This window comes from Poecile atricapillus, chromosome 3 (genome assembly GCF_030490865.1).
Source record: "Poecile atricapillus isolate bPoeAtr1 chromosome 3, bPoeAtr1.hap1, whole genome shotgun sequence".
In the NCBI taxonomy this organism is placed as follows: domain Eukaryota; kingdom Metazoa; phylum Chordata; class Aves; order Passeriformes; family Paridae; genus Poecile; species Poecile atricapillus.
The window spans coordinates 44,573,170-44,586,711 of record NC_081251.1 but is presented as its reverse complement, the minus strand read 5'-3'; the positions used below and the strand labels follow the sequence as shown (position 1 = coordinate 44,586,711).

The 13,542-nt window shown below is 38.0% G+C and overlaps 1 protein-coding gene across 1 annotated transcript in view; it reads right to left on the bottom strand.

Annotated features, from left to right (window-relative positions):
• Window positions 1-8: 8 nt before the first annotated feature.
• The window catches only part of CRYBG1 (crystallin beta-gamma domain containing 1), a 43,636-nt gene continuing 30,102 nt past the window's right edge, over window positions 9-13,542 (bottom strand). The window contains exons 17-21 of the mRNA XM_058834758.1: window positions 12,437-12,576; window positions 10,031-10,154; window positions 8,732-8,890; window positions 5,710-5,872; window positions 9-2,726 (exon numbers count right to left, since the gene is read on the bottom strand). Coding sequence (XP_058690741.1) covers window positions 2,638-2,726; window positions 5,710-5,872; window positions 8,732-8,890; window positions 10,031-10,154; window positions 12,437-12,576 — 675 coding nt within the window. The 3' untranslated portion in view covers window positions 9-2,637. The remainder of the gene's footprint in view (window positions 2,727-5,709; window positions 5,873-8,731; window positions 8,891-10,030; window positions 10,155-12,436; window positions 12,577-13,542) is intronic.

The following is a 13,542-nucleotide window of genomic DNA, read 5'->3' as shown; positions in this document are numbered from 1 at the left end:
TATGTAGCAAGTGTTTCTTTTTTAAAAGCTCATACAGGATGCCTAACTTATAAATCTTGTTTTAGAAAAGCCTTTGATTCCTTCATATGCTGCCTGTTAATAAGCAGACAAGACATACTAATGTCCCTTAGGCATTTCTACCTGAAAACCATGTTAAAAATGTAGTTGTGACTTTTGCAGAACTCCCCTCACTCTTAGGATAAGAGGAACAGTCTACGGCATTTTCCTTTTAATATATTAAAAAGGAAAATGCCTTTTGTATATTTTGGAGTTTTTATTTTTCAGATATAAATCCTAAAATGGTGAGGCACACTCTTACCTACTTGTCTATATGAAACCTGTGCTGTTTTTCCTTGACTTCCCTGGTTCTATTTACCTTCACCAATGTAGATTATTACTCAAGCTGTTTCATTCTCAGAACTAAATAGTCACATCACTGTCTCAAGACTGAAACTTTGATCTTGTATGGCAACCCTTTCGTGACATAGCTAATCTAAATAGAAGCATGGAACAATATCAGTCTGTAACTGATAATTATTCTAATTGCCCAATTCCTGGCCCAGATTCAGCTGACTGCAGTGTTTATGCAGGTAGGGTGGACACAATTTTGTGTTCCTGTTCCTTTTGTGTCTCATCAGGACTGGTGAAGCACTGGAGGGGGTGTTTGTGTCTGGTGGGCTGTTTTTCCACTTGCCATTTTGCCAGAGATGAGCTATGGAGTAACATTCCCTGCAATTATGCAGGTGGATTGATTGAAGGAATCTCTTAGGTGAGAGCTGTCAATTTACTGCAGTGCAGCTGTGGTGGTACAGTCACCACAGTCACACCAACCATGTCATGCAGCGCTTCTACCAGGGGACAGAAGTGGCAGCCGTGTGAGTGGTGGCCCCGTGCACAAATGCAGTGAACATGTACTTGTAAAGAATCACTGATTCCTCAGAGCCTGCAGCTATTCCACACCATCTATTCACTCCTCAGGTGCTAGCGCAGAGAAATTATGGACAGAGATGTGCACAAGATGAAAGCAAAACTAACCATAAAATGTTACCTTTCTACCTTTAAAATAATTTCAATAAAAAGTTACCTAACTTAAATTTATTTGTAAAATGCTATATTATATATAGCAAGAGTACATCAATGTGACAAAGTACCACTGTTTGAAACCAGTAACAACATATTTTCTATTAAGGACTAAAAGCAGCACATTTCAGAGCAACAAAACTTCAGTGCGTCTTTACAAAAGGAAGAAATTTTTAAGGCACTTCCTCTAGGGTGCTAATAGTAAAAGCACCAGTATCCTTTGAGGCAATACAATAGTAATGAAAACGTTAATTTTAAACAGACTTACTATGCAAGACAAAAGCCTGGATGCTCCTTGGAGCAGCTTGTAATAACACTGGTCTAAGCCAGAACAAAACACAGCAGCATAGTACCAGAGTGTGTATTTTACCTTTTTACCAACATTATTCAGGAAAACTAACATGACCAAGTTCAAAGCAGGGAAACAGAAGGACTCCTGCAGTAATCAGAACATCCTACTTGTCAGAAGCTCTTTACTAAACCAGTAATACTTGGAATGGGCACAGCCCTTGTGGCTGGGTATGTATCCAGGCTTGGCTGTGCCCCTTCCTGGAGGAGTCTGACACTTCTGTCCAATGGAGAGGCAGGAGCTCACCACAAACACTGCTCTCCAACATTTACAGAAATATTGGGGAGCTGGGCATTCTCCATGGAAAGCCCAACAGGCAGTGGCTGAAAAACTCAGTAACCACAGCACTTACAGGCTGTTGCAGTCATCTTCAGTAATACTCCCCCTAAGAATTCTTGTTTCCTATATGATTTGGGAGCTCACTAAGACTCTGCTTCCTGAAACTGTTTTAAAAGGCACAAATATGTCTTGGCAAAGAAGAAAAAATACCCACAACTCAAGAAGTTAGGTAACATAGAAAATGAGGAAATTCTTCACATTCCAATGCATCCTTTTGCCAGCCCTCTTTTTCTAATGAAGTATCTGCTGCTTTACATCCTCTATACATGAGAAAATCTAGATTTTTTTCTTAATTTAGGACTTAATATATTAGCATACTAACTATACTTGAAGCCACATGTGAAAAAGTCTTTGGATGTGTTGTACTAGCAGTCTTTAAATTTTCAGTAAACATAAGTTTGTTCCAGTGAACCAAATATAATAATTTCTTGTAGTGAATATTTCTCCATACTACAGCCCACAGGTCCAAGTTGCTATACCCACATACACACTGCACTCCTGTCCTTTATAAAATAATTTGCACTTACTGACTATTTTGGGTTAACTACTCACTTACATGATTGTAACTCTGTGGGGTCTCTCGCACTTTCAGTTGTTCTCTTCCAGCCTGAGGCATACTGCCACTCTCTGTCCAACACTGAATTGTAAGAATTTAAAAACATAAACAAAAAAATAATTTTGAGATACTCAAGCTTTTATAAGGAAAATAATCTTGGATAGGGAGGTGAAATCATTCTGTTGCTTGTTCTTCTTAAAATAGTGAAGAAAAGACAAAATTCTCATCGTTGATCCTGTATCCTTCAGAGATGGCAGTGCCAATTCCAGTGTCCAGAATAGTGGCTAATTCAAACACCATTGATTCATCAGGTTTATACAACCAGTGGTTCCCAACACTGTGTTAACTTTTCTTCATTGACTGTGTTGACAACAACATGGTCACAATCATACTGTGTGCCTCCTGTAGAGAGAAATGTCAAAGAGGGGAGGTTATCTTTGAAATAAGAGACAAATACTCTATGTTTCAGAAAAGCTCTAGTAAGAGCTGGTGTAGACAGTTTCTCTTTGACCCATGGCTCTGGGAAGAAAAATGTATTTTCATCACTGCCTGCTTTTGGAATTTATTTTTAAAACAGTTTTTGAATTAACAAGGATCAGTCTGTCTTATTCCCTCCACCCCCTTAGCAGTTCAGTTTCTCAGATTCTTCAGCCTGGATGGAAAAGGGAAAAAACACTGCAGTACAGTCAGGTGCAGCTCTTTGAAGACTGTCACATGCAAGAGTCATGCTTGACTATACAGTTTTCCTGCAACAGCTGTCAGTTGTCACTTGGCTCTAAGAATGGAGTGAAGATGTTTAGATGATGAAGTAAGTCCTGCTGCTAACAGACAATACACGTGACCATGTCAGGGACAAGGTCTGGCACTTGTTTACTCCTTGCCATTATAATCCTTTATTTTGACCAGATGAATCACAAGTCATCATGCACCATGTATCACCCAATGTTCAGCTGTTTGCACTGGCAGCTGAACATATCTGAATGCAAAATAGAAACATTCTTAGAAGAGCTTAATCTACTTACGTGATGTAATGCCAAACGTTCTCATAGAGGAGCACCATTAATATTCTGACTTAAGAAACTGGGAAGCAAAGACACATTTGACTGGAGCTGAAAGTCAGAACTGATTTTTTTTCCCTCAGATCTAGTATGTACTGCAGAATTGTAGGACACGTGCATTTCCTATAGTACAACACACCTGCAAAGCAGGTGATATTGCCACTGGAAGCAGCCATCTCTGCCAACCATTTATACAAAGTACCAGGACACTCCCATAGCCACTGTCTTTTTGTTCTGCACCCCAATTGCCTCACCCTCCCTGAGAAAAGATAAGCTTTTCAGCTGAAAGCTTATGATGAGTGTAACATACTGAACTATCTAGCTAATGTTATTTTTTGTAGCTCAGTTTATCACTGTGAGTTGCAAAAATTGTTTTTAAATGATGTCTGATAGAATGTAAACATATTAAAATGGGAAAAGATGGAATTTTTTTTCAGCGGATAGACAGACTGTTTACTTGGATAGCATGGTGCTCTGGACAAGGCTTTGTGCTATGCCAGTTTATCCACAAGATGGCATTGGCAACTGCACAGTTACACAACTGCATTCATTTGCTGAGGAACTCTTTACTGCACAATTTGTGGTCCATAATGGATCAGCAGAGTTGGCAGAAACAGGCAGAGTTCCTACTAGGATTTCTCAAATAAAAGCTAAATGTATTACTGCTTTGTATTTACTGGACAGATTTACTTTGTTTTAGAGCTAATAGTGTATCTCTACTTCCACCACCAGACCTATCCATTGTAAAGTTCTTCAGTTATGAATGCAGAATACATAATTGTTTTTAACATGATTAACTGAAGAAAAGACAATGCAGTAGTATTTCTGCTTGTTTGGTGCAACTTAGAATGCACTTTAGAAAAAGGTATGCAGTCATTGTGACTAAAGATTCTCCTTGAAGTCGAGCATTTTTGCTAAGTTTGCAATTAATCATCATTAGCTTTTTATGTCAGTAAAGAGAATTTGTGACTATTTGTGCCACTGTTGTTATGGTCAGACACCAGATAACCCTGATCACACAGTGCTGATAGTCCTGCCCAGCTGAGGTGTGTGATTGTCCCACTCTGCTCTGTGCTCGCCTTGAGTGAGCAGCCTCACCTCCAGTGCTGGGGGCAGTTTTGGGCACCACAATATAAGAAAGATATAAAGCTATTAGTGCATCCAAAGGAGGGCAACAGAGATGGTGAAGGGCCTTGAGGGGAAGCTGTATGAGGAGCAGCTGAGGTCACTTGGTCTGTTCAGCCTGGAGGAGACTGAGGGGAGACCTCACTGCAGTTACACCTTCCTTGTGAGGGGAAGAGGAGAGGCAGGAAAGTGGTCACAGCACCTGACGGAGTTCAAAAAGCTTTTGGGCGATACTCTCGGGCACTTGGTGTGACTCTTGGGGTGTCCCATGCAGGGCCTGGAGTTGGGCTTTGCTGATCTTTATAGGTCCCTTCCAGCTCAGGATATTCTATGATTATAGGCATTTACTTCTAAAGTGCTGATTGTTGACTGTGCTATTTTGCTGGTTGGTTTGAGTTTTTTAGGGGGTAGTGATGGTTGTAATTGATGTAACTAATGTCACAGCATCAATTAAAAATCCATTTAAAAACAGCTAAAAAATTAATAGAACAGATATAGAAAATGTTTACTACCTTCACCCAAAAAAGCAATTATTATGTAAGAACATCTGATTATGCTAATTCTGCTAATCATTCAATTTGCTACTTTTTTAGACTTTCTGTGAAGCTCTGAAAACAAAGTTCACAAACAGCATCTACACAAATCAAATTACTATGACAAAAGTGACTCCAAAATACACATCAAGTTCTCACAGACCCCAGGTAGCTATGGCAGAATCTCATACTTGCCATATAGGCATAGCCATTAATAAACAAAAGAACCCCACCTTTTTGCATCTAATCACATCAGTATATAAGCCTGCCTTTGCTTTCCTACTATCCTATGGCTATTGCATCTTCAACTATAATGTAAGAAAATTTGCACTTACAGAAATCAAAGTTAATGAGAAGTTCAATTGTTCTTGTTTCAACATTTTAAATAATCATATTTACACTGACCAAAAATTAACTGAGCCTATCAACAGTGAGTGGACACTGAGAATACAAGATAACCAAGTACTGTGAGTTACTAAATTGTATGTAGGAGAAATGAAGTCTTAGGGCCTGTATAATTCAGGAGGTCAGACTAGCTGATCGGGTCTTTTTTGCTTCTAGATTAAAGCAACTACAGCACCATCCTTAATTTACAGGCATGTTTAGTGTGTATCCCACTGCAAATACCATGTAATTAAGGCCCAATGTAATGAGATAACATTTGCTTACCTTTGATATCTAAAACCAGCTTGGGTTTCATCTTGCTATAAATTCTGCCATCAGGACTAATATGCCAATATTGTTTGTCTTCATTCCGCTCAAATGACAGACCGAGTTTAGAGCCAGGAGTTATAAGATTTCCAACAATTGTCAAGCAGCAATCTTCTGCCATCTGTATCATCAGAAAGACAACAGCAATTACTCAAAATGGCCTTACTTTTATTTCCACTGTATTTTTTTTTATTGAATAGGAGAGATATCATCAAGTGAGAATAGAATTTAGGAATTATTTTCCCTCAAGGAATCTATTTTTGCCCCAAACTCAAGACTCATCTTTCTTTTGTTCCTGTTTCTGCTGACACTCCCCACTACACAGCAACATTAAAACAGCTATGCTGTGTTGGATCAAAAGGAACAGTTAGCACCTGTCTCTAGCAGTGGCCAATAAATGAAGATTACATTGATACCATGGAAGATTACATCGACTGTTCTCTTGTATGCAGTATGCTCCTGATTATCTCTTCCAGGCTACAGCAATTGCCAGCCCAGAGACTTTTCCATGCATCCCAGTATCTTTCATGCTCATTTTCTGTCCCATGTGTGAATTTATTAGCCACCAAGATCAGTGTAACCCTTTTATGTGAACATCCTTGTTTATTGTAAACCTTCCATACTGTGGCAAGCAGTTCCAAAGCCTAACTACCACTAAAATATATATATATTATATATATATAATATACATATTAAAAATAATTTGATATGTCTCTAGTATTATTTGATGCTCTCCTCACCCCCTGATTACTTTAATGCATATGTTGTCCATGCTATATTTGCAGAGACTTCAAGCACATCATCCCTCAAAGTGTACCTTTGCAGGCTAAAATGTCCTTGCTGCTTTGTCCCTTCCTTGCACAGAGGCTCTCCATATCCTCTGAACAATCTTTTTATTTTTTTCAATAATTTCTAGTTTTGCAGTAGTCTTTTCATATAAAGGACATAACTGCACAGGATCAAGTGTATGAACTTCACAGGGTATCACAGTAATATTTGCTTCTTTGTTCTACACTCTTTTCCTAGTCACTTGTATTACTTGATTCCAAACATCTGCAGATGTCTTCTTGGCTAAAAAAAGAGCTGGCAAAAATTAAGTTTATTTCAAAAGAGTATTAAGGCTGTATTACTAAGTAACAGTTAATTTTTGTAGATAAACAGTGATTTTCAGCAGATCACCATAAACTGCGCCTTTTAACTACTGAATGCACTTTTGTGGCAGACTGAACCCTCATTTGTCATTGTTGAAATGGCCCTAAATTATTTTTACAAGTACTTTTGAAAGCACTATTTATTGAAAAAGTCATACTTTTGACTATCATAATCTAGAATTAAAGTCGATTTAGCTGTGAAATTCTCTCTTGTGTCTGAAGTGTTCTCTAGTGGGACTAGGAAAACTCTGAGCTTTGATTAGGCCAGAACTTCACCTGTCTTGATGAAACTCATGAATAGTAAGGAGACCTGCATTCATATCTATTTCTGAAAAGTGATGTTCATATCTTGCTTCCTGATTATCCCACATAGTTAAAACAGCCCTGCCTTGAAAACCCCAGGCACAGTTCAAGGTCACATCTCATGACTCGGCCACTGAGATGACCCAAGCTTACAGGAAGGTGCATGTTCTTCCAGTGACCTGTCTGCCTCTGTGCAGGTAGCTACCCACCCAGGAGCTCAGTTTTCTTTGTGATATGTGGTAAAACCCAATTTTTGGTTTGTGCAAAATGGATTTATTACCATTCACCAGAAATATGGCAGAGCTCTGTACAAGTCACTTAAGATCAATGTTGTCAGCTTGCACTGTGCACTAAGCTACCTGATTGCTATACAGCACAAGCTGTGTATTTTCTGTGCACAGAAAAACTGCTTTATAAGATACAGAAAAAGGGGCAGAAACCAGGAGCATTTATCCAAAGCCATATAACACCACACTGTCTCAATATGAAAAGTTTCAGTGACATGTTTTAGAAACACCTTCAAAAGAAAAGTCTTTTGTATGTCACATTAAAGCTTTTAGCTTACTTTGCATCATTTTGCTGTCTGCATAAATCCCTTTTACAACTGCATGTGTCCTGTAAACATGTCCAAACAATGCCTTAGCTTATTAACAGTAAGATTCTTCCCTCCAGCATAGATGACATAGTTACAAATGGCTCCTTTGAAGTTATACAATCCTATAGAAAAAGTTCGCATGATTCTTTGCAGTCAAGTTGTTTAACAGTATTAAAGTAACTTAATTTTCTTTTGGCTGGCATTCCTACCTAAGACTGTTCATGCTTAAACATTACATGAACTGCGCATACCTCTGCTCACCTCAATGACAATTTGCACATGATTAGTTTTATGGACTGTGAGAAAAGTAGGACTTTATTTGGAAACTTGTACTTTCCTCTGGAAACTTATTGAGGAAAGAAAAAAGTATGGATTTTACAAATACAGGAATAACCAGAAAAGAAAAAATCCCCAAACAAAACAAAACCAGACAAAGCCCTACCCTAAATGGCTCAAAAGAGTGGGATTTTATCTTTAAGCTTGCCTAAATACAGAAAAGGATATTGTCCAAGGTTGACTTTATAATGTTTGTATCTTTAATTGTCTATTTCCTCCCAGATTTGCCCTAAACCAGTACAAATACTACATTACACTAACTGCCCTACTGCAAGGTATGCATAGTTCAAAATATTATCAGGAAGGGTCTGTACTTTAAAAGGACTCCTCTGCTTTGATACTTTTGCAATACTTTCTCTCAAAATTTCAATTATTCAAAAAAGTATCATACAACTAGTTTGTATCACCTTGAAAAGCCAAAGTTGATTAAAACAAAACAAAACCCACAAAAACCAACTCCCTTCAGAAAGATTACATTATAGTTGAAACAGATTAAACCTATAAAATAAATGAAGATGCTGCAGTAGGAAATAAGTTCATAAAGTCCTACTACTGGTGAGGAAAAGAGAAAATGCACACTGAACTCAAACCTTACCCGACACCTTATGAATCCATCCTGGTAAACCCAGATTTGATCATCTGAGTCTGTATCTTCTGCAACCTGTATCCTAAGGAGATTCAGATTATCTAGGTTTCCATCAGCTGACATGAATTTTCCTGTTTCCTTGTTTCGAAGCCTGAAGTACACACGTTTCTGCACAAAACAAAAGAACTCTTTAACCACAATCTCAGCAGAGAACACATCTTGCTCTGAGTTAACTTCAGAGCAGTTACTGTCAGTGCTGAACCCCAAACCTCCCTCTTTCTTTCTGAAAGTTTAACTTTTTTATTTGATAATTTAATTCAGAAGCCCATAAACATCTGAATGAGACAAGCTGTGAGAACTCACCACTCTGCATGGAGAGTTTTAGGCTTTCCTATGCACTGAAATCAGCACACAGTGCAAAGCTAAAATTTTTTTAATTCAGAGCAGAACTAACTTCTCTCTACTAATTCCTTCTATAGATGCTCTTAGCTTTCATTAATGGTGCAATTGTGTGACCTATTACACATGAACACTTCTGTTCAGACAAGCTCTCAGCAGGGCAGTAAAAATGCATTATTCCTAGTTCTGCTTAAGGCTATACAAAGACAAAGCTATGACAGCAAGCAAATGCAGTTGGTTACAGGTACAAGTAACCTATGGATTAGAAAAAGCTATTTCTCCAATGAAATAAGGCTTAGCAAGAATCTCAGATGTTAAAGCTCCCAGGACTGCTGCACCATTGGACAAGATCATATGGTCTTTATTTAGAGAACAAAACAGAGGGGATGACAAGAATAAATTTTGCATTAGATTTGCAAATTATTCTGCCAAGTAATAAGCAGGGAGAGACTTTCCCTCTTAAATCAATAGAAAATCACTACTAACTGAAGTATTTTATTTTTTTTTTTACTAATTTTCTTGTTTTTCCATAAATAATGCAGATAGTAGAGACAGTATGCCAGCAACCAGTGTGGGTGCTAGTTATGAAACAAAATCATTTATATATAGCAGTTATAGCCATTATTTATTAATGCTTAATTAATCCTTAAATACTGTCTTCTGTACTTTGGTTTAAAGGATGCTTAATGAACAGTTTAAGCACTGTAACTGCAAAGCCATGTAGCATATTCAAACAGCTTTTATTACACACAAAACTCCAGAGTGATTTCTCTACACAATTGCCAACGCTGAAGTTTGTACATGACTGTGACAAGGCTGTAACGCTGTTTTCAACTGCATTAATATCTCCCCAACCCCATGACAAGATACAAATTAGTGCTTCATGAGCTCATGTCAAAGCCCACTCACCTGCAGTAAAGGTCTCAGAGAACCTATCTGACAAAAGCCACTGGCTTTATACCAGTCTGGAATTTCATTTGGTGTTAACAACATCTGACGTCCCCTGTAATTACTGTGTTCATAAATGATCCATCTATGAGGAGAAAAAATAAGACAACTTTTTAACTGCTGAATTCTGCTTTGGAATCAATAAATAAGTTTAATAGAAATCTGTCCCACAATGTAGTAGTGTTTAGCTTTGGAAAGCAAATGACTTTCTTTTTAACAGGCCTTGAAAAATAATAAAATAACATCCTGATTTAGATCAGCCACACTGAGATGGGTACATAGGAGTTGAAATTTTAGAGTCCTATTATTTAAAAATTGCAAGCTGAATGAAGCAAAGCATTTTCTTGGGAGAACCCTGCTTTTAAATGCCATTTGCTTTCAGGAGGCACTGTGATTCCTCAAGGAGAATAGATCTATATGGTGTAAATGCTACATTGCTGCAGGTGCAGAACAAGCTGGTTTGTGTATCTGAATTTGGACAGGCCTGGTTCACATGAGAAAGAACTACTATGGATGCAGACTGGAACAAGCAAATACTGGAAACTGCAACAGGGTGAAGTTCTGTTGGGTATTTTGACAAAAGTTTTATTTCATAACATCTCTCTTCATTCCAAATACCTGCAAGGGGGGTGGAGAAGAGACAGAGCAAGAGTGCACATAATAAAAAATTTGTTTAGCATTCCCTAACATGCATCCAACTACACTTAAAATCACACATTGAGGGTAATCTGTCAGAACCCAACTTCTGATTTATCATTATTGGCACAGCCAGTGAATTATGTCTGGGCTTCAAAAAAGGCTGCCATACAGTGCAGTTTCTAGAGTCTTCTCAGTGATGGGCTGGGACTGTCCAATAGCCATGGGGGTTTGAATACATGAGCACTCAATATGCTCGTTTTCAGGTTACGTCCTTCCTCTGACGGATTTGTCACTGGACTTCTTCATCCAGAAGCACACTCACTTTAATTTTGGTGCTTTTTCACTGCCTAATACACATATATCCCCAGGTATGAAATTAAGAGAATTATAAATAGAGGTCTCTTATCAAAGGAAGAGAAGATGACACCCTCTCCAATAAGGAAGCAGCAGGGGCAAGGGAACTGTAAACCTTGTATTTTGACACATTACAGCAGCTTACATTGCTATAACAAAATCAGAATTTTCATAACATATTCTGTGTTTCCAGTGATCCACCAAAAAAACCGCCACATATATTCACTGGACAGGAAACACAAAATTCACAATTCCATTACTTGGAATCACGATATTGGCAAAGAAGTAACTTGATGTTTGACTTCACGTTATGGAGAGTGAGAATCACTTGTGGTTATGGTGAAAGATACTAAAACCTTGGGAAGCTTCAGAATATGAACACGTACCTTTCCTTAAAAATTTTGTTTCAAAGTTCAGTTCAGTGTGCTAAGGAAACCCTTTGACCAGCTTATCCAGATGGGAAAAATGGTCTGCTCTACAGATTTGCTTATTAGCGATCCACTTGAGGGCAGTCTTAAGCTACCCAACAGCTTATCTCTAGCACATGCCTTGGAAATTTACCTCTTCAAAATAATACATTTAAATGTAAAGCAACAGTAAAATGGATCTATCATTAAAAACAAAAAACCCTCACAAACTACAAAAACCACCAAAACTGGGGGCAAGTAGCTTAGAGGTTAACAACGGGCTAAAAAACAAAAAGAGAATTTAACAGATCTTAACAGATCTTTAACAGAATTTAACAGGAATCCTAGAATATGGGACAGTAGTTTTAAAAATGCTCCTGAACAGCTTTTAAACTTCATCACAGACTACTTTTTACATGATTTCAAGGGTACATTTAGAGAACACAACTGCTTAAAAACACCTAGTAAATCTAACTGCTAGATACTCATCCAATTCCTGAAGTAAATGGGACTAAAATTACTAGTAACACCGAGAGATGAGATCATGATCTGACTGTACCTCTGTGTCCATAGCAGAGGTTAAAGGATGACCATCAAGACTTACTAAAAAACATTTTGAACTAATAACACAGATCACAAACCAAATGATTTTTTTTACGACTGAGACCCAAACCAAGAGCACAGACGTTGTTTTTAAGGATGCTATCCAATTATAAAAATATGGCATGAGAGAAGACATGAGTTTCCTTGTGAGCTTTATTCAAATTAATTTCAAATCCTAGCACAGGACATGAGTCAGTGATAATATATTGTTGAGACAGAATATGAAAATGCTTTGTAAGACAAAATGGCATTAATGCACTACACACATTATGAAATTCTAATTTTACATTCTGTGGTTCCATTACACCTGTAAAGTTGAATAAGTACTTCATTTTAAAGAATCGAAAGGTGATTTTAAACTTACATGCCACCAAGGACTTGAACTGAAGCTATTCGAGGATTGTATCCCAGGAACTGAAGATTTAAGATTTCTGTACTGAATTCGATTTTCTTTCCTTGGAAACCCATCTTTTCAAAAAGAGCTATGCATGGTTCAGACAGCTCCTGCAAAAGGAAGATAAGTGCTTTTATAGGATGTTGGAACTCCAGACGGTGACTGTGCAGATCAGTACTCCACATACCCCTTTTATTTTAGAGGTTTCTTCTTGATTGTTTAAGATCAAAAACCCTTGGTGTTTCTGCTGATAAAAAGCCCTTATACAAAATACACAAGGGATCTTCTCGCATGGAACATAAAACTTCCTTATCTTCAGGCACAAAGACCTCTGTGGCTGATTCTTGTACAATACCTTAAGTATGTCTTAAAACACATTTTAATCAATGCCTTATCTCTCTTCCATTGCACTAACCCCCACTCGTGGGAATTTTCATACAAAGAGCTGAACAGACAGTAAGATAAATATTGATTTCTACAGCTTCAAATGATGACAGCCTCATCAGCACTGCTTATCACTTATTGCATTAATTTTTAACTTTTACTGTAGGTTACAGCAACTTCAATCTCTGACTAGACAAAAGATTCAAGTTTCATACTACTGACATAAAATTCATGACAAGTGAAAATTATAACATCTGAATCCTCAAAATTGTTGTGGAAAAATGATTCTTCTCCTTCTCTGTCAAAATGCTCCTGGTCTCAGAGGGATTCTGCCCACATGAAGCTCTCTGCAACAGTGAATCCAATTTGAATGTCTTCTGGAAAAGGAACCTTGGACTCTTTTCTGTGGGGCAAGGTATCTGTCGTGGACTGAAAATAGCCTGTCATAATGAAGGCCTTCCTGTGGAAGCTGGGAGGTAGGGTTTGAAATTCCCCAGGGTAAAGTCAATTAAGCCTGAGTGTCCTGGTGTTACAGTGTACACTCATAGAGAGAAATGACACTGCCACTCCCTTTCTCACCAGTCTTCCAGCCAACAACTGCATAAAACCAATGCCACAGCCAGAAGAGCTCCTTCCTTCTGGCATGTGTTCAGCACACTCACTGATCAACTGGACCGGGAACGCCTGACATG